Source organism: Symsagittifera roscoffensis, chromosome 1, assembly GCF_963678635.1.
Source record: "Symsagittifera roscoffensis chromosome 1, txSymRosc1.1, whole genome shotgun sequence".
Classification (NCBI taxonomy): Eukaryota; Metazoa; Xenacoelomorpha; order Acoela; family Convolutidae; genus Symsagittifera; species Symsagittifera roscoffensis.
The window spans coordinates 94439621-94458836 of record NC_087062.1 but is presented as its reverse complement, the minus strand read 5'-3'; the positions used below and the strand labels follow the sequence as shown (position 1 = coordinate 94458836).

The 19216-nt window shown below is 39.4% G+C and overlaps 1 protein-coding gene across 1 annotated transcript in view; it reads left to right on the top strand.

Annotated features, from left to right (window-relative positions):
• The window catches only part of LOC134852941 (glycine receptor subunit alpha-1-like), a gene marked incomplete in the record, with an annotated part of 68063 nt that overhangs the window by 46084 nt on the left and 2763 nt on the right, over positions 1–19216 (top strand). The window contains 5 exon segments of the mRNA XM_063868820.1: positions 9207–9274; positions 10213–10439; positions 15088–15170; positions 15362–15514; positions 16275–16416. Of these exon segments, the coding sequence (XP_063724890.1) occupies positions 9207–9274; positions 10213–10439; positions 15088–15170; positions 15362–15514; positions 16275–16416 (673 nt within the window).

The following is a 19216-nucleotide window of genomic DNA, read 5'->3' as shown; positions in this document are numbered from 1 at the left end:
TCTCACACTACCATATTTTTCGTATTTTCAAGTACCATGGGTTCGTTATCTACCAGTACCATGGCTTCGGTATCTCGAAGTACCATGGCTTTGGTATGTCCGGGTACCATGGATTTGGTATCTCGCTGTATCATGGCTTCGGTTTCTCCCATAACCCATGTTTTCTGTATCTTCCAGTGCAATGGTTTCGGTATCTCCCAGTACCACGGTTTCCGTGTTTTCTAGTACCATGGCTTCGTTGTCTCCCAGTACCATATTTTTCGTATCTTCCGGTTCCATGCCTCATTATCCACCAGCACCATGTTTTCGGTATCTCCAAACAATGGCTTCGGTTTCTGTCAGTACCATGTTTTCTGTATCTTCCACTACAATGGCTTCGGTATCTCCCAGTTCCACGGTTTCCGTGTTTTCCAGTACCATGGCTTCGTTGTCTCCCAGTACCATATTTTTCGTATCCTCCAGTTCCATGGCTTCATTATCTACCAGCACCATGTTTTCGGTATCTTCCAATACAATGGCTTCGGTATCTCTGAATACCATCGTTCGATATTTCCTAGTAACATGGCTCCGCTACCTCTCTGTGTCTTGCTTCGGTATTTCGCAGTACCATGGCTTTGGTATCGCGCAGTACAATGGCGTCGGTTTGTCCCAGTACAACGGCTTCGATATCTCGAATTACCATGACTTCGGTATCTCCCAGTAACATGGCGGTCTCTCAGTACCATAGCTTCGGTATTTATCAGTACTATGGCTTCGTTATTTCCAAGTACCATGGCGGTATCTCTCCCAGTACCATGGCTTTGGTATTTTCCTGTACTATGTTTTCGGTTTCTCCCAGTACCATATTTTATCGGTAACTTCCAGTACCATGTTTTCGGCATCTTCCAATAGAATGGCTTCGCTATCTCCCTGTGTTTGACTTCGGTGTCTCGTAGTACTATGGCTTTGGTATCTCGCAGTACCATGGCTCAGTTACTCCAAATGCCATGGCTTCGGTATCTGGACGTACCATGGCTTCGGTATCGCCCAGTACCATGACGATATCTCTCCTAGTACCATGACTTCGGTATCTTGCTGTACCATGGCTTCGGTTTCTCTCGGTACCATGTTTTCGGTATCTTCCAGTACCATGGCTTCGGTATCTAGCAGTACAATGATTTCGATATCTCCGAAGCATGGGCTCGTTATCTTGCTGTACCATGGCTTCGTTGTCTCCCAGTACCATATTTTTTGTATCTTCCGGTTCCATGCCTCATTATCTACCAGCACCATGTTTTCGGTATCTCCGAACCATGGCTTCGGTATTTCCCAGTACCAAGTTTTCAGTGTTTTCGGTACCTTGGCTTCGTTATCTCCCAGTACCAAAATTTTCGTATCTTCCGGTTCCATGCCTCGTTATCTACCAGCATCATGTTTTCGGTATCTCCAAACAATGGCTTCGGTATCTCCCAGTACCATGTTTTCTGTGTTTTTGGAACATTGGCTTCGTTGTCTCCCGGTACCATATTTTTCGTATCTTCCGGTTCCATGCCTCATTATCTACCAGCACCATGTTTTCGGTATCTCCAAACAATGGCTTCGGTTTCTCCCAGTACCATATTTTCAGTGTTTTTGGTACCTTGCTTCGTTTTCTCCCAGTACCATATTTTTCGTATCTTCCGGTTCCTTGGCTTCCTTATCTACCAGCACCATGTTTTCGGTATCTTCCAATACAATGGCTTCGATATCTCCCAGTACCATCTTTCGGTATCTCCTAGTACCATGGCTTTGGTATCGCGCAGTACGATGGCGTCGGTTTCTCCCAAAACAATGGCTTCAATATCTCGAATTACCATGACTTCGGTATCTCCCAGTAACATGACGGTCTCTCAGTACCATAGCTTCGGTATTTTCCTGTACTATGTTTTCGGTTTCTCCCAGTACCATATTTTTTCGGTATCTTCCAGTACCATGTTTTCGGCATCTTCCAATAGAATGGCTTCGCTATCTCCCTGTGTTTGACTTCGGTGTCTCGTAGTACTTTGGCTTTGGTATCTCGCAGTACCATGGCTCAGTTACTCCAAATGCCATGGCTTCGGTATCTGGAAGTACCATGGCTTCGGTATCGCCCAGTACCATGACGGTATCTCTCCTAGTACCATGATTTCGGTATCATGCTGTACCATGGCTTCGTTTTCTCCCGGTACCATGTTTTCGGTATCTTCCAGTACCATGGCTTCGGTATCAAGCAGTACGATGATTTCGGTATCTCCGAAGCATGGGTTCGGTATCTTGCTGTACTAAGGCTTCGTTGTCTCCCAGTACCATATTTTTTGCATCTTCCGGTTCCATGCCTCATTATCTACCAGCACCATGTTTTCGGTATCTCCGAACCATGGCTTCGGTATTTCCCAGTACCAAGTTTTCAGTGTTTTCGGTACCTTGGCTTCGTTATCTCCCAGTACCAAAATTTTCGTATCTTCCGTTTCCATGCCTCATTATCTACTAGCATCATGTTTTCGGTATCTCGAAACAATGGCTTCGGTATCTCCCAGTACCATGATGTCAGTGTTTTTGGAACCTTGGCTTCGTTGTCTCCCAGTACCATATTTTTCGTATCTTCCGGTTCCATGCCTCATTATCTACCAGCACCATGATTTGGGTATCTCCAAACAATGGCTTCGGTATCTCCCAGTACCATGTTTTCAGTGTTTTTGGTACCTTGGCTTCGTTTTCTCCCAGTACCATATTTTTCGTATCTTCCGGTTCCATGGATTCCTTATCTACCAGCACCATGTTTTCGGTATCTTCCAATACAATGGCTTCGATATCTCCCAGTACCATCTTTCGGTATCTCCTAGTAACATGGCTTCGGTACCTCCCTGTGTTTGGCTTCGGTATTTCGCAGTATCATATCTTTGGTATCGCGCAATACGATGGCGTCGGTTTCTCCCAAAACAATGGCTTCAATATCTCGAATTACCATGATTTCGGTAACTCCCAGTAACATGACGGTCTCTCAGTACCATAGCTTCGGTATTTATCAGTACCATGGCTTCGTTATTTCCAAGTACCATGGCGGTATCTCTCCCAGTACCATGGTTTTGGTATTTTCCTGTACTATGTTTTCGGTTTCTACAAGTACCATATTTTTTCGGTATCTTCCAGTACCATGTTTTCGGCATCTTCCAATAGAATGTCTTGGCTATCTGACTGTGTAAAATGGCTTCGGTTTTCAACAGTACTATGGTTCTGGTATCTCGCAGTACCATGGCGTCCTTTTCGCCTAGTACCATGGCTTCGTTAACTCAAAGTACCATGGCTTCGTTATCGCCTAGTACTATGGCTTCGGTATCTCGCAGTGCCATGTTTTTCGTATCGTCCAGTACCATGGCTTCGTTATCTACCAGTACCATGTTTTCGGTATCTCGCAGTACCATGTTTCGGTATCCTCCAGTAAAATGGCTTCGGTATCTCGCAGTATTATGGCTTTGGTATCTCGCAGTACCATGGCTCAGTTACTCCAAATGCCATGGCTTCGGTATCTGGAAGTACCATGGCTTCGGTATCGCCCAGTACCATGACGGTATCTCTCCTAGTACCATGACTTCGGTATCTTGCTGTACCATGTTTTAGGTTTCTCCCGGTACCATGTTTTCGGTATCTAGCAGTGCGATGTTTTTGGTATCTCGAAGTACCATGTTTGGATATCCTCCAGTAAAACGGCTTCGGTTTCTCGAAGTGCTATGGCTCTGGTATCTCGCAGTACCATGGCGTCAATTTCTCCTAGTACCCTGGCTTCGGTATTTCGAAGTACCATGGCTTCGGTATCGCCTAGTACTATGGCTTCATTATCTCGCAATACCATTTTTTTATCGTATCGTCTAGTACCATGGCTTCGTTATCTACCAGCACCGTGTTTCTGGTATCCCGCAGTACCATGTTTTGGTATCCTGCAAAAAATGGCTTTGGTATTTCGCAATTCTATGGCTCTGGTATCTCGCAGTACTATGGCGTCAATTTCTCCTAGTACCATGCCTTCGGTATCTCGAAGTAACATGGCTACCGCTTTTCCCAGTACAATTTTTTCAGTATCTTCCTTTACCATGGTGGTATCTCCCAGTACGATGTTTTTCGTAACTTCCAGTACCATGGCTTCGTTATCTCCCAGTACCATGCTTTCGATATCACCCATTACCATGTTTTTGGTAACTTCCAATAAAATGGCTTCGGTATCTCTCTGTGTTTGACTTCGACATCTCCAAGTACCATGGCTTCGGTATCTTGCTGTACCATGGCTTCGGTTTCCCCGATACCATGTTTTCGGTGTCTTCCAGTACCATGGCTTCGGTATCACGCAGTACCATGTTTTTCGTATCGCCCAGTACCATGGCTTCGTTATCTACCAGTTCCATGTTTTTGGTATCTCGCAGAACCATGTTTCGGTATTCTCCAGTAAAATGGCTTCGGTTTTTCGCAGTACTAAGGCTCTGGTATCACGCAGTACCATGTTTTTCGTATCGCCCAGTACCATGGCTTCGTTATTTACCAGTTCCATGTTTTTGGTATCTCGCAGAACCATGTTTCGGTATTCTCCAGCAAAATGGCTTCGGTTTTTCGCAGTACTATGGCTCTGGTATCTCGCAGTACCATGGAGTCATTTTCTACTAGTACCATGGCTTCGGTATCTCGATGTACCATGGTGTCAGTTTCTCCCAGTACCAAGACTTCGGTGTTTTCCTGTACTATGGCTTCGGTTTCTCCCAGTACACTGTTTTCGGTATCTTCCAGTACAAGGGTTTCAGTATCTCCCAGTACCATGTTCTCGAAATCTTGCAGTGAAATGGCGTCTGTTTCTACCTGTATATGGCTTCAATAACTGGCAGTACTGTGGCTTTGATTTCTCGCAGTACCATGGCGTCAGTTTCTCCCAGTACAATGGCTTTGGTATCTCGCAGTACCATGGCTCAGTTACTCCAAGTACTATGGCTTCGGTATCTCGAAGTACCATGGCTTCGGTATCTCCCATTACCATGGTGTTACCTCTCCCAGTACCATCGCTTTGATATCTTGCTGTACCATGGCTTCGGTTTCTCCCGGTACCATGTATTCGGTATCTTCCAGTACCATGGCTTCGGTATCACACAGTACCATATTTTTTCGTATCGTCCAGTACCATGGCTTCGTTATCTACCAGTACCTTGTTTCTGGTACCTCGCAGTAACATGTTTCGGTGTTCTCCAGTAAAATGGCTTCGGTTTTCAACAGTACTATGGTTCTGGTATCTCGCAGTACCATGGCGTCCTTTTCGCCTAGTACCATGGCTTCGTTAACTCAAAGTACCATGGCTTCGTTATCGCCTAGTACTATGGCTTCGGTATCTCGCAGTGCCATGTTTTTCGTATCGTCCAGTACCATGGCTTCGTTTTCTACCAGTACCTTGTTTCTGGTATCTCGCAGTAACATGTTTCGGTATTCTCCAGTAAAATAGCTTCGGTTTTTCGCAGTACTATGGCTCTGGTATCTCGACGTACCATTTCGTCATTTTCTCCTAGTACCATGGCTTAGGTATCTGGAATGATCATGGCTTCGTTATCGCCTAGTACTATGGTTTCGGTATCTCGCCGTACCGTGTTTTTCGTACCGTCCAGTAGCATGGCTTCGTTATCTACCAGTACCATGTTTTCGGTATCTCGCAGTACCATGTTTCGGTATCCTCCAGTAAAATGGCTTTGGTATATCGCAGTACTATGGCTCTGGTGTCTCGCAGTACCATGGCTTCGGTATCTCGAAGTACCATGGCTACAGCTTCTACCAGTACCATGTTTTCAGTATTTCCCAGTACCATGGCATTGGTATCTCCCAGTACGACGTTTTATGCATCTTCCAGTACCATGACTTCGGTATCTCGCAGTACCATGTTTATCATATCGTCCAGTACCATGGCTTCGTTATCTACCAGTACCATGTTTTCGGTATCTCGCAGTACCATGTTTCGGTATCTTCCAGTAAAATGGCTTCGGTATCTCGCAGTATTATGGCTCTGGTATCTCGCAGTACCATGGCATCAATTTTTCCTAGTACCATGGCTTCGGTATCTCGAAGTACCATGGCTACGGCTTCTACCAGTACCATTTTTTCAATTTCATCCAGTACCATGGCTTTGGTATCTCCCAGTACGATGTTTTATGTATCTTCCAGTACCATGGCTTCGGTATCTAGCAGTACGATGATTTCGGTATCTCCGAAGCATGGGTTCGGTATCTTGCTGTACCAAGGCCTCGTTGTCTCCCAGTACCATATTTTTTTGTATCTTCCGGTTCCATGCCTCATTATCTACCAGCACCATGTTTTCGGTATCTCCGAACCATGGCTTCGGTATTTCCCAGTACCAAGTTTTCAGTGTTTTCGGTACCTTGGCTTCGTTATCTCCCAGTACCAAAATTTTCGTATCTTCCGGTTCCATGCCTCATTATCTACTAGCATCATGTTTTCGGTATCTCGAAACAATGGCTTCGGTATCTCGAAGTACCATGGCTACAGCTTCTACCAGTACCATGTTTTCAGTATTTCCCAGTACCATGGCATTGGTATCTCCCAGTACGACGTTTTATGTATCTTCCAGTACCATGGCTTCGGTATCACACAGTACCATATTTTTTCGTATCGTCCAGTACCATCGCTTCGTTATCTACCAGTACTTGGTTTCTGTTATCTCGCAGTAACATGTTTCGGTATTCTCCAGTAAAATGACTTCGGTTTTCAACAGTACTATGGTTCTGGTTTCTCGCAGTACCATGGCGTCATTTTCACCTAGTACCATGGCTTCGTTATCTCAAAGTACCATGGCTTCGTTATCGCCTAGTACTTTGGCTTCGATATCTCGCAGTACCATGTTTATCATATCGTCCAGTACCATGGCTTCGTTATCTACCAGTACCATGTTTTCGGCATCTCGCAGTACCATGTTTCGGTATCCTCCAGTAAAATGGCTTCGGTATTTCGCAGTACTATGGCTCTGGTATCTCGCAGTACCATGGCATCAATTTTTCCTAGTACCATGGCTTCGGTATCTCGAAGTACCATGGCTACGGCTTCTACCAGTACCATTTTTTTCAATTTCATCCAGTACCATGGCTTTGGTATCTCCCAGTACGATGTTTTATGTATCTTCCAGTACCATGGCTTCGTTATCTCTCAGTACCATGTTTTCGGTGTCATCCAGTACCATATTTCGGTATCTCCCAAAAACATGGTTTCGGTATCACACATTACCATGTATTTCGTATCGTCCAGTATCATGGCTTCGTTATCTACCAGTACCTTGTTTCTGGTATCTCGCAGTAACATGTTTCGGTATTCTCCAGTAAAATGGCTTCGGTATATCGCAGTACTATGGCTCTGGTATCTCGCACTACCATGGCGTCATTTTCTTCTAGTACCATGGCTTAGGTATCTCGAAGTACCATAGCTTCGTTATAGCCTGGTACTATGGCTTCGGTATCTCGCCGTACCATGTTTTTCGTACCGTCCAGTAACATGGCTTCGTTATCTACCAGTACCATGTTTTCGGTATCTCGCAGTACCATGTTTCGGTATCCTCCAGTAAAATGGCTTCGGTATATCGCAGTACTATGGTTCTGGTATCTCGCAGTACCATGGCTTCGGTATGCCGAAGTACCATGGCTACGGCTTCTACCAGTACCATGTTTTCATTATTTTCCAGTACCATGGCTTTGGTATCTCTTAGTACGATGTTTTAAGTATCTTCCAGTACCATGGCTTCGTTATCTCCCAGTACCATGTTTTCGGTGTCTCTCAGTAACATATTTCGGTATCTCCCAGTAACATGGCTTCGGTATCTCCCTGTCTTTGGCTTCGGTATCTCGCATTACCATGGCTTTGGTATCTCGCAGTACTATGTCGTCGGTTTCTCCCAGTACGATCGCTTCGATATCTCGAAGTATCATGGCTTCGTTATCTCCCAGTACCATGGCAGTATCTCCCCAGTACCATGGCTCCGGTGCTTTCCTGTACTATAGCTTCGGTTTCTCCCAGTACCATGTTTTCGGTATCTTCCAGCAGGATGGTTTCAGTATCTACCAGTACCATGTTCTCGGTATCTTGCAGTGAAATGGCTTCTGTTTCTCCCTGTATTTGACTTCGGTATCTCGCACTACTATGGCTTTGGTATCTCGCAGTGCCATGGCGTCAGTTTCTCCCAGTACCAAGGATTCGGTATTTCCCTGTACCATGGCTTCGGTTTCTCCCAGTACCATGGCTTCGGCTACTATACCAAATTGAGCTGCTTGTTTAATCCAAATTTAAAGTTGATGTGATTTTCAAAAGTAAAAAAAAAGGAACGATCAAAAGTTTTTGAAAAATCAGTTTGTACTTGATATAGTAGAAATGATAATTGTTCGGGCATTATGTTTTTTTTTACTATGTTATGCAAAATAAGAGTTTCAATTTGATAAGATATGCTCAGCTACAGGCCCTGTATTTTTCGCGTAATTTTTAATTGTCCTAAATGAGTGAAAACAAAATTAATAAATTGGAGTCCGAATTTCACTGAAAAGTGGCACTGTGATTATGCAAAGAATAGCACCATAATTATACTGGCACAATTCTTAGCCATTTTTTGTTTCAGTAATATCAATCCAATTATAAAACTGCGTTCAAAGTGTCATGTTTTGTTTGCTTTTTTTTCGGGGAATTTGAATCAGCACTTCAGAACTGTTAAGATCATTTATCCACGAGGGATAGGACCAACATACGAGCTGTACAGCTCATCACGGCGAACCGCTGTTGTGCCCCTGCTTAAGTTTCTTTGCTATTTTTGCTGAAGCTACTTTTTTCAGTAATATCAATCCAGTTTGAGAAAAAATTTGTCTAAAGTTTCCAGCGTTTTTTTACTTTTTTTCTCCAGGGATATTTGAATCAGGACTTAAGAATTGTAAGGTCAAATTTCAGAGTCAATTCATTTAGTGGTTTAAGTCTGTTTTTAACGGTTTATCGAATTTGTTTGGAAAAATTTCTCGAATTCGGTGCAAATGGTCAGTTCTTGTCACTAGTATGCGTAACTCGAAAAATCAATGAAAACAAAAAAAATTCTCTTATTTTAGTGATGGCAATACTTGGTCGACTATTTTCGTATTTCAATCAGTTTAAATAGTTTGTTTATTGGTTTTATGTTGTTGATAGCTAGGCTGTTAATTGTTGTGTAGGTCCTCCAGTTGTGGTGAATGTAACAATGAACATCGACAGTGTCGGTCCCATCTCAGAAGTCGACATGGTAAGTCAAGATTCAGTCATCATATCATGCAATCTGTTTTCAAGGTTTAACCATCATAACAGTTGCAGGTTAAATGAGTACCCCCCCCCCCCCCCCGCCCTGTCATAGATTCGGCCCCTCGTCATTTAGTACTACTGTAATACATCCATGTTTGACCGACGATCGCTCCTTATATTTATCTTCGCTTTATTGCCGCGGTACTTGAAAATTGCATGGTATGATCATCATTATGTAAGCGAACTAAACTATCTGTCATTTCGGGTCATGCCACATGTATGCATACCACTCGCTTAGTGCTTACCACAATTTTTGAAAGAAGAACTTAGTACTCTACAGCGAGTTGTATGCCAATTGGCCCATCTTGGACATTCAGAGTCGTCGCATATTAGACTCCTCTAAATTGTCAAATTTTTAAATGAGTCACGGAAAGTAACTAATGAAGCAAAATAAAGAAGCGATGGTGGATAAATGGTGGATGAAAACTTTTAATGCGAGAAAGGCTTTTTAGCAAGCCGGTTAGACGTTACTTCGGAAAAGCTTCGAGCCACTGCCATGACAATGATGGCGTATCAGGGCGACTTTTTTAAGAATATCATGTGAAATGTCAAAAACTTGCTGAGAAGCAGAAATACCCCGCAACTGAGACGAGCTTCTTCTTAGCAAGCCACTCCACATAGAATTATGGGAAATGAAATAGAGTGGACTATCGTCCTAGACGTTTTAGCGGCTTTTAGGGGTTAAATTAAAACCCCTCTCCCAAAAAGACCTTCGATTCCTATTTAATTGGAAAGTTGTGATTTAAAAAAAACTATACCAGGCATGTTAAGATTCTCCCACTGAAATTAGCGCAATCCACTACTAGATACATCCCTGTCACCAGGAGAAAGGTAATTAAGCTTAAAAACTATGACATTATGTTGCTTTAATAATGTGTTCAGAACTTCCGAATTGACATTTCATTCCGACAGTACTGGCGGGACAAGCGACTCATGTTCAACGCCAGTGAGGGGATAGACTCCCTGACTGTGAACAGCAACTTCCTCAGCAACATCTGGCAGCCGGATACTTACTTCCCAGACAGCTATGAGAGCAAGAAGCAGGAAGTTATGGTTCCTAACATACTCCTCCGTATACAACCGGACGGGCTAGTCCTCTACAGTGCCAGGTAATTTACCCCCCCCCCCCTCATAATACCCGCTCTCACCACTCAAATCCGGAAAACATTTGAAATTAGCCCGTTGCGGAACTTGCAACATATTTTAAGGCGGCGTATATTTACCTTACGTGCTTGTGGCTATGGAATCCGCTGTTAATTTGGGAACCGGATGCCACAAATTCTAATTCACACGTGCAAAGGCTTGCCTGCCAATTGCAGTAAGCTTATAGACATGCGTTTATATATTCTTCTAAATATACCACGGCATGGCTTCATTCTTATGATCATTCTTGTAACACCACCGCAATTTAAACACAACCTTATATTAGAAATTTCACCCTCTCCTCTAAACACTATACCCTCCCCTTACTCTTGCTGACCTCCTTAGCCGTTTAACAAAATGTGAACTGGGTTGAATAATCAGCCGCACTAACAGAAACACTTTTGAAACGATAACTTTTGATATTAAATTGATTTTAATTTGACTCAAATCGATCCAAGTTGTAGATTTAAGGATATGAAATGGAATTTAGATCGATTTGAATCGATGTATCTGAAAAACTTAGGATCGATTTTAGTGCCTGATTGGTTTGAATCGATTTATGGGGTTGTACAAAAATAATTGTACGCCATAAAAATTTCAAAATTAACTAATTATTATGTTTCTCCAAAGTTTTGGCAAACATTTTTACTCAAGAAAGGCTCTGTCAGTGTCACAGTCCTCAACAGTCTTTTGAACAGAGTTGGTAATTGCAAACTTTGTTTTTCTGTGATTACGTCAGACATTGCAACCTAAGTTGTTAATTGCAATATACTTTAAACATTGTAATCTAAGTACTTAATTGTAATCTTTAAGGATTTCTATCTAAGATGTTAATTGCATTCTATTTTAAACAATGCAATCCTTCAAATATAATTTTAATGAGCAGGGCAGCATTCTCAGAGCAAATTTCTAAAACAAAGAGCAATCAAGACTGCTCGTATCAAGGCGAAGCCCTGAATTTTCCGACTGCCTTTTAAGGTTTATAGAGCAGTAAAAAAATTAATTGTAATAAAATAAAATGAAATTTTTTTCTACAATTTGAAATTTTTAAATGAAAATCATTACCCCACACGACATACAAAGTACAAAAAGAATTGATTTTGCTCGATGTAACAAATCAATTATGGCAAATAAGCTTCTTTCAACCACCAACTTGGAACGATTTCTAAGACGGATTAAATCTCCGCTTACGCGTCAATAGCACAAAATATATATCGCGCGTTAAAGGCCCCAAATTGGCCAAAATGGCAATCTTTAAACCTCCATAACTTTGCGAAAAATGATCACAGGTAAAATTTTGTTTCGAACTCAGGCTCAGGACAACAATACTTTTTGAATGATATAAAAAATGCCGTCAAAAATGGCTAGCCGAAAAGTCGAAAATTGTCTGAAGAAAAAAAACCCACACCGAGCACAAATATTCCGCTAGTTTCGTTATGAAAGTCGGAACAAAAACGAACAAGACTGCTCGTATCAGGGCGAAGCCCTGGATGTCCGACTGCCTTTTAAGGTCTATGGAGCAAAAATAACAAAGAAAAAAATGAGATTTTTTGTGAAAATTATCTCCCCACACGCCATGCAAAGTACAAACAGCTAGTTTTCGCTCCTTGTAGCAAATCAATTATGACAAATAAGCTTCTTTCCAACAATTTGGAACGATATCTAAGACGGATTGAATCTCCGCTTACGTGTTAATAACGCGAAATATATCGCGCGTTAATTGTCCCAAATTGGTCAAAATGGTCAAAATGGCAATCTTTAAGCCCTCATAACTTTACGAAAAATGATCACAGATATAATATATTTTCACATTTGAGCTCAGGACAACAATTTCTTTTGAATAATTTTTAAAAATCCCGTCAAAAAAGTTAGTTACAAAGTCGAAATTTGTCTGAAGAAAAAAGAACCCACCCCGAGCACAATTATTCCGTAACTTTCGTTTCGATAATCGGAACAAAAACTCAACCGGGAAAAATTATTTTGGCTTCAAAAACTTTGCACCGAAATTTGTATAATTCATTTTAAGGTCAAACATCCGCACAGAAAAAGATACTTTACAAATTTAATTTCGTTTTACGCATGTTACCTACCAAGCCAAAAAAGTCTGTAAAAATTTGTATAATTTCATTAGTATAATAAGATGATTATAAACTTAAATTTTAATTTGATTTATATGGATTCAAATTGATTGAATTTACTTGTTGTGCATCAAAAAATCTACAAGATTTTGAAACCTGTGAGCTTACATCTCTTTAGTGTCCGTTTAAAATGGTTTTGTAAGCTTAAAATCAATTTCAATTCATGTTTTTTGTTGAAGTCTTTTTTTGTTGCTTAAACCGAGCTTAAACCAACTTTTCTAGTACATGTATAGGGCATCGCTAAAAGACAGAAACCAACACACTCAAGTTTTCAGAACTTTGATTAGAAGAAAAAAAAATAGCCATCACGGTTTTTATTCAGCTCTTAAAATCTGATGCAATGAAGAAGATGTATCAGTAAAATTACATGTGAAAACCTTTCTAATAACCAATTGAGTGCCGTGACAGAAATTTCTCCTGACGAACCAGATGCTTTTCTAAAAAAGGAAAGTCGATTGCTGTGCAAGTAGCACAGATTGTTCCGATTCTATTCATAAAAATTACATAAAAGTTTTTTAACGGTTCAAGTCGAAGAATGATTTGCGTGAAAAAAAAACAGAAAAAATATAAAAAGAATTGAAACACAACCGAATACAAAATTCTTCCGTAATTCCAATGATCGGAACAATCACCAGAGTTAACCCATTTGATAATTTATGAAGAAAAAAGTTGAAGTTAACAATTAGTTTTATTTAAAGATCGTGACAGTTACAATTCCGTATCGAACATTTCTTTTGTTTTGCGATATATTTTGAATGCATATACTCTACACAATTTTTATTTCAAAATATTATCTGCGAAAATCAAGTTTCATGCCTACAAGGAAATTGTCTATCATAGTATTTTTTAACTAGGGATTTTTCGATCATAGTAGTTTCAATCATTATGTCGACTTTTGAATTAGCGATGAAACAATTTTGCTTGTTGCTTTTTCGTTTTTCTCTTTACAAATTGTGATATGTTTACGTATATTTCTAAGCAAAACTAATGCTCTGAGCTAAAATTTAGATAATCATAGATTTTTTGTGATTGCCTGTTTGGCACAAATTCTCAATATATTATGTACTTGTCAAATTATGATGAACAGAATCCCGCTATAAATTATACAAAACTGAATTGAAGAAAGCTATCTGGTCGTGTTAATAGGCTACTAGATACAAATTAGAGCAATTTGTACCTTGGCATACTTTGCGCGTTTGAATATGTTTGTTTGGGTGTGGAGCAACGGGATGAAAAAAGTTTTGAATTTTTTTCTTTAGAAAATATTATCAAAACTTGAAGCATAAAACTATCTCAAAACGTTAAAGGACGGTCAGAACTTTTAGGGCTTGACCCTGATACAAAATTTATATTTATTCTGACTTTTCTAATGCCTTAAAACTTTGATAGCAATATTTATGCATGTGCTTAGTAAGCCCAATAACCAACAAAACATTAGTTTTTGGAATAGTTTTAACAGCGATTTATCTTTTACGTTTTTCTAAGTAAACAACTAGCAAAACTTGTTGAAATGGCAGAATTATTCTCTGCTTTAAATGTTGCAGGTGTTGCAAGTATTCTTCTAAGCATTGCCTTAAATTAATCGCAGTCGAAATACATTTATCAATTTGAACTTGAAGTGCATCAAAACCGTTCAGATTGTAAAAAAAGTTCCATCAGCAAATACGTTTGACGGATGAATTGGGCCTGAAGAAAAACCTAACCCGAGCTCATAAATTGCGGTAATTGTTTTTAAAAATTGGAACAAAATCACCTATTCACATTCTTTGTTTTAGGCTTCTGGTTGTTGTTTTGCAGAGTGTAAAAGATTATGATCAACCGTACATTCTCCCCAAGTTGATATGGAGGGAGGGGGAATATTTGAATTTTTGTAAAAGACTATTTTAAAAAAATTGTTATATCACCTACATAATAGATTTAATGTTATACTTAATGTAGGTGAGATCACTTACATAACAGATTCGACCCCCTGCCGGCCCAAAGGGTCCCCCCTTTGGTCAAATTTGGTCAAATTAGGGTCTTTATAGTGATTTGGAAGACCTCAGAAAATCAATTTGGTCGACCTAAAAAAAGGCCGACAAAATTTTCAAAATTTTTTTTTGAAAATCCAGCCCCCCCCCCTCGAGAAATTCCTAAATTCCTTGTATGGTTGATCTAAAGAATACCTACTACCTCAAAGATAGTACATGTTCATTTGCTTAAAAGCTAATAATGAAACAGGCACAACGCAAAATGAAAGAGAGATGCTGGAAAAAACGTTTGCAATATTTTATGAAGATGTTTTGATCATTTTGAATAGCTGCTGTTTCGTTCACGGACAAAGATGGTTTTATATTAGAATGACGACTGGCTGATAGACGAAAAAACGGATCTTGTTAACTATTTCCCCCTTCCTCCCTATTGCAATAGAGGGGGGGGGGGGGGGAGATAGTTAACAAGACCCGAAAAAACTGAAGGTTGTTAACGTTCATTTCAGAGTGACGGTGATCGCCAAGTGTCCGATGGATCTCATGTACTTTCCCATGGACATTCAGAAGTGCTCACTCATGGTCGAAACATGTAAGTTATCTCACCTGGTCATCACCCACTTAATTTGGTTTTAAGCATGAATGCATTTGGCAAGCGGATGCTAAAATTAAATGATTATCTTGTGGTGAATTGCCAGAAAATGATCGATAGGCTATTCTTACTTCTTCATTAGTGCTGCATAAATTAGCAGAGGTGTTTGACTGCGTCGTCTTATGTTTCAGTCGGCTACACGAGCAAAGATCTTGTTCTGAGATGGAAACAAGATGACCTAGACGACCGAGCACCAGTGGAGTTCAACAGGCAGAAACTCGAATTAGCCCAATTCAAATTGATCGACCTCGTTACAAAACAGTATTTCCTGAATTTCTCAACAGGCAAGCATAATTGAAAGGAGACATAAACTAAAGTTGGTCGGAGGAAGAGTTTAATGCCTCAAGGCGTTAGATGATATGTTTTCTTGGTCCTAATTGGATTATTTTGGATTCAGCTATGAATTAACAAATCACATATTAAACTGAAAAATGTTTACGACGAATAATCATGCTCATACAGAAGCGCGGATCTATTTTTTTTCTCGAGGGGAGGGGGGGTTAGGATTTGAAAAACGTTTCAAAAGATTTTGACTGCCTTTTTTTAGCTCGACAAAATTGATTTTCCGAGCATTCCAAACTAAAACGGCCCGATTTTGAGAAACCGCGATTGTGAGAAAATTTTGAGGCACATTTTTTTAGTAAAAAAGGCCAAAAACTACGTTGTTGGGACATTTTTTAAAGGTTATGATAAAAAAAATTGCGCTTCCCCTCAGTCAAACATTAAATGCAGGGGTGAATTATCTCAAAAGGGATTTTCAAAAAGTTTTGAAAGATTTGTGATACTTTGTGTTCGGCCACCTTGATTTTTGAGCTCTCCCAAATCACTCTAAAGAACTATTTTGATCAAATTTTTGGGCACGCTGTTTTGAAAAAACGAAAGACGCTTTTAGGCACTTTTTGGAAACGGCCAACTTTTGCTTACATGGTCGTTTTATATTTGGCGAAAAATAAGCAGAGAGTACCCATCTTTAAATTGCATTTTAAACTGTGGATGCCAACCGACCGCTGACCGCTTCGTATAATGTGTTCAACTTGATTCTAGGCAACTTTTCGGACTTGGAGGTGGTGTTCTACTTCAAACGGGATCTCATCTATTTCATCATCCAGACGTATGTACCGGCCACCCTCATTGTGCTGCTGTCTTGGGTCAACTTTTACGTCAACAGACACTCAGTGCCTGCAAGGTCAGCTGAAACGAAACTAAACTAAACTTATATCAAAATTTCAATCAAATATGGATATAGAAAATGACTAATTGCTTAAACATGCATGTTTCTAAAATAAACAAACATCAAATATATATAAAACAAGGCTAGCCAGTCTTTGTGCGTGCAGCATATACTATTTCGACAGCAATCAGGGGCGGATTTAGAGGAGCGCGGACGCTCTCCCCCCCCCCCCCCCCCAAAGCATTCGACACCCTGCCGAACCAAAGGGTCCCGCTTTGTACTATTTTGAGATATCCGTTTTTGGCTGACGGACCCTAAAATTTTTCTTAAGACGCTTTTGGCGCCAATTTATATTAATTTTGAGGAGGGAGCGCGCGCCGAATAAGCGCGATTTTTTTGCCAAAGTTTTCCGAAGATTGCCTATAAACGCCTTTTTTGGCCTTGTTTTTTTTCGGGGTTTTGCTGCGGCGCAGAAAATGTGGTCAAAATGGGGTCTTCATAATGATTTACGAGAACTCAAAAAATCAATTTGTTGGTCGACATAAAAAAATAGGCCGACAAAATTTCGAAATATTTTTGAAAGACGCCCCCCCCCTCGGGAAAATCCTAGATCCACCCCTGACACTCTGACAGCAATAATCAAAGCAAAAAAATTTTTAAAAATGACAAACCTAAATATACTTGAAAGCAAAGTTTGAAACAACTAACTTATTTTTAATAAAATCCTTTGCTGCTAAAATTAGTTCCCAAAAGATTTTTTAAAACCGAGGCAACTTCCAAAAAAAATGGGAAAACAAATCACGGCGGAAAAACCTTAAAACTGTTATCACACTCCAAGCCCTACAAGTAGTTTTTGAGGTATGTTATTTTGCGTACAAACAGATGACAGACAAATCAGTTTCTATCAAAAAGGTTCAATTTTTTAGGCTGCCACCTTGATTTATTATTATCAGGCTAAAAACTATTTTAGTTTCAAAAAATAAAAGTAGTATTCCGATGGTTTTTGATTAAATTCTACTTTTTCACGTTTAGTACCTCCATTTTTGGTCTTAAGATTTTGTACTACAAACAATACATGGACCTTGTTTGTATTAATTTTTCTCGCCGCATCTAGCGACCTAATTAAATTAAGCTTTAAATGGATCTCAAGTTTAATTCTCCAACATTATCAATTTGCTTGTGCTTTTTTGGGTGTTGTTTTTTCTCGAAAAAAACTTCAAGTTTTTTTTCAAGAAGAATTTTTGTGATAAATGTATATGCTAATTTACCAAGAGTTACAAAAACATATATTTAAACAAAAGGTATCATTTTACAAAATTATCTTGCTAGCGTCAAATTTTCCAGAATTAGTTTTTAGTTAAATGAAAAAAAATTAAGGAAACAAATAAAAATTATATCTTTTTTTTGCAAATCTCCCCACACTCAAGGCTAAGTGTAAAAAAACATGTTTATCTAGCATATCTGTAGAAGATATGTTTTTATCAGCTCACATCATATATATTTAGAATTATATTTGAGTGCTGCTTACGATTGGTGAAAAACATAAATAATCGCAAGTTGACAAACCAAACAACCATATTTTTCCAAAAACAGTACAGATAATTTCTCAAAAGCAGACCTCAAGCTCAAATTACCTTCAGATTATGCTATCAAACATCTACCAGAATTTGAAAGCAAAAAAATTTAAAAAATTCTGAAAAATAACCACAAAACCACTCCATAGCGCAATTATTGTTGTACTGACTTTCTTCGAAAGTCAGTACAACAATACTCCTTGTATCACAACGAAGACTTAAAAGTTTTGACTGTTTTTTTTGGCGCTTAAACTTGCATTTTGCATGAAATTTTTTTTTCTGAAATTTAACCTTTTAATGAAAGTCATTCCACCATACGCCATATAAAGTACAAAAGAGTAGATTTCGCTGCTAATAACAATCAATCATGGCAAATAAGCTTATTTCAACCAATTTGGAACAATTTCTAGAACGGATTTAATCTCCGCTTACGCATTAAAAGCGCAAAATATATCGCGCATTAATTGTCCGGAATTGGCCAAAATGCCAATTTTTAAACCCCCATAACTGTACGAAAAATGATCATAGGTAAAAAAATCATTTCAAATTTAAGCTCAGGACAACAATACATTTTGAACGATGAAAAAAAAATTCCGTCAAAATGGCTAGTCAAAAAGTCGAAATTTGTCTGAAGAAAAAAAAACCCACCAAGAGCACAAATATTCCGTTTCTTTCGTATCGGAAGTCGGAACAATAAATCAACTTATTTTGCCACCTACATTACGCGTTAACAAAAACTGGGATTTATCGCACATATTTATCTCGATATGATCAAATTAGCACTTTTCAAACACTCAAAACTTCGCAAAACGATCACATATGAAACAAGACTGCTCGTATCAGGGCGAATCCCTGAATGTTCCGACTGCCTTTTGAAGTTTATGGAGCAGTAATAACATAGAAAAATTGAATGTAAAAAAAAACAAAATGAAGTTTTTTATTTTCTGAAATTTGAACTTTTTAATGAAAATCATCACCCCACACGCCATATAAAGTACAAAAGAAAGGATTTTGCTGCTAGTAAAAATCAATCATGGCAAATAAGCTTATTTCAAACAATTTGGAACGATTTCTAGAACGGATTAAATCTCCGCTTACGCATTAAAAGCGCAAAAAAATATCGCGCATTAATTGTCCGGAATTGGCCAAAAAACCAATCTTTAAACCCCCATTACTTTACAAAAAATGATCACAGGTTAAAAAATCTTTTCAAATTGAAGCTCAAGACAACAATACCTTTC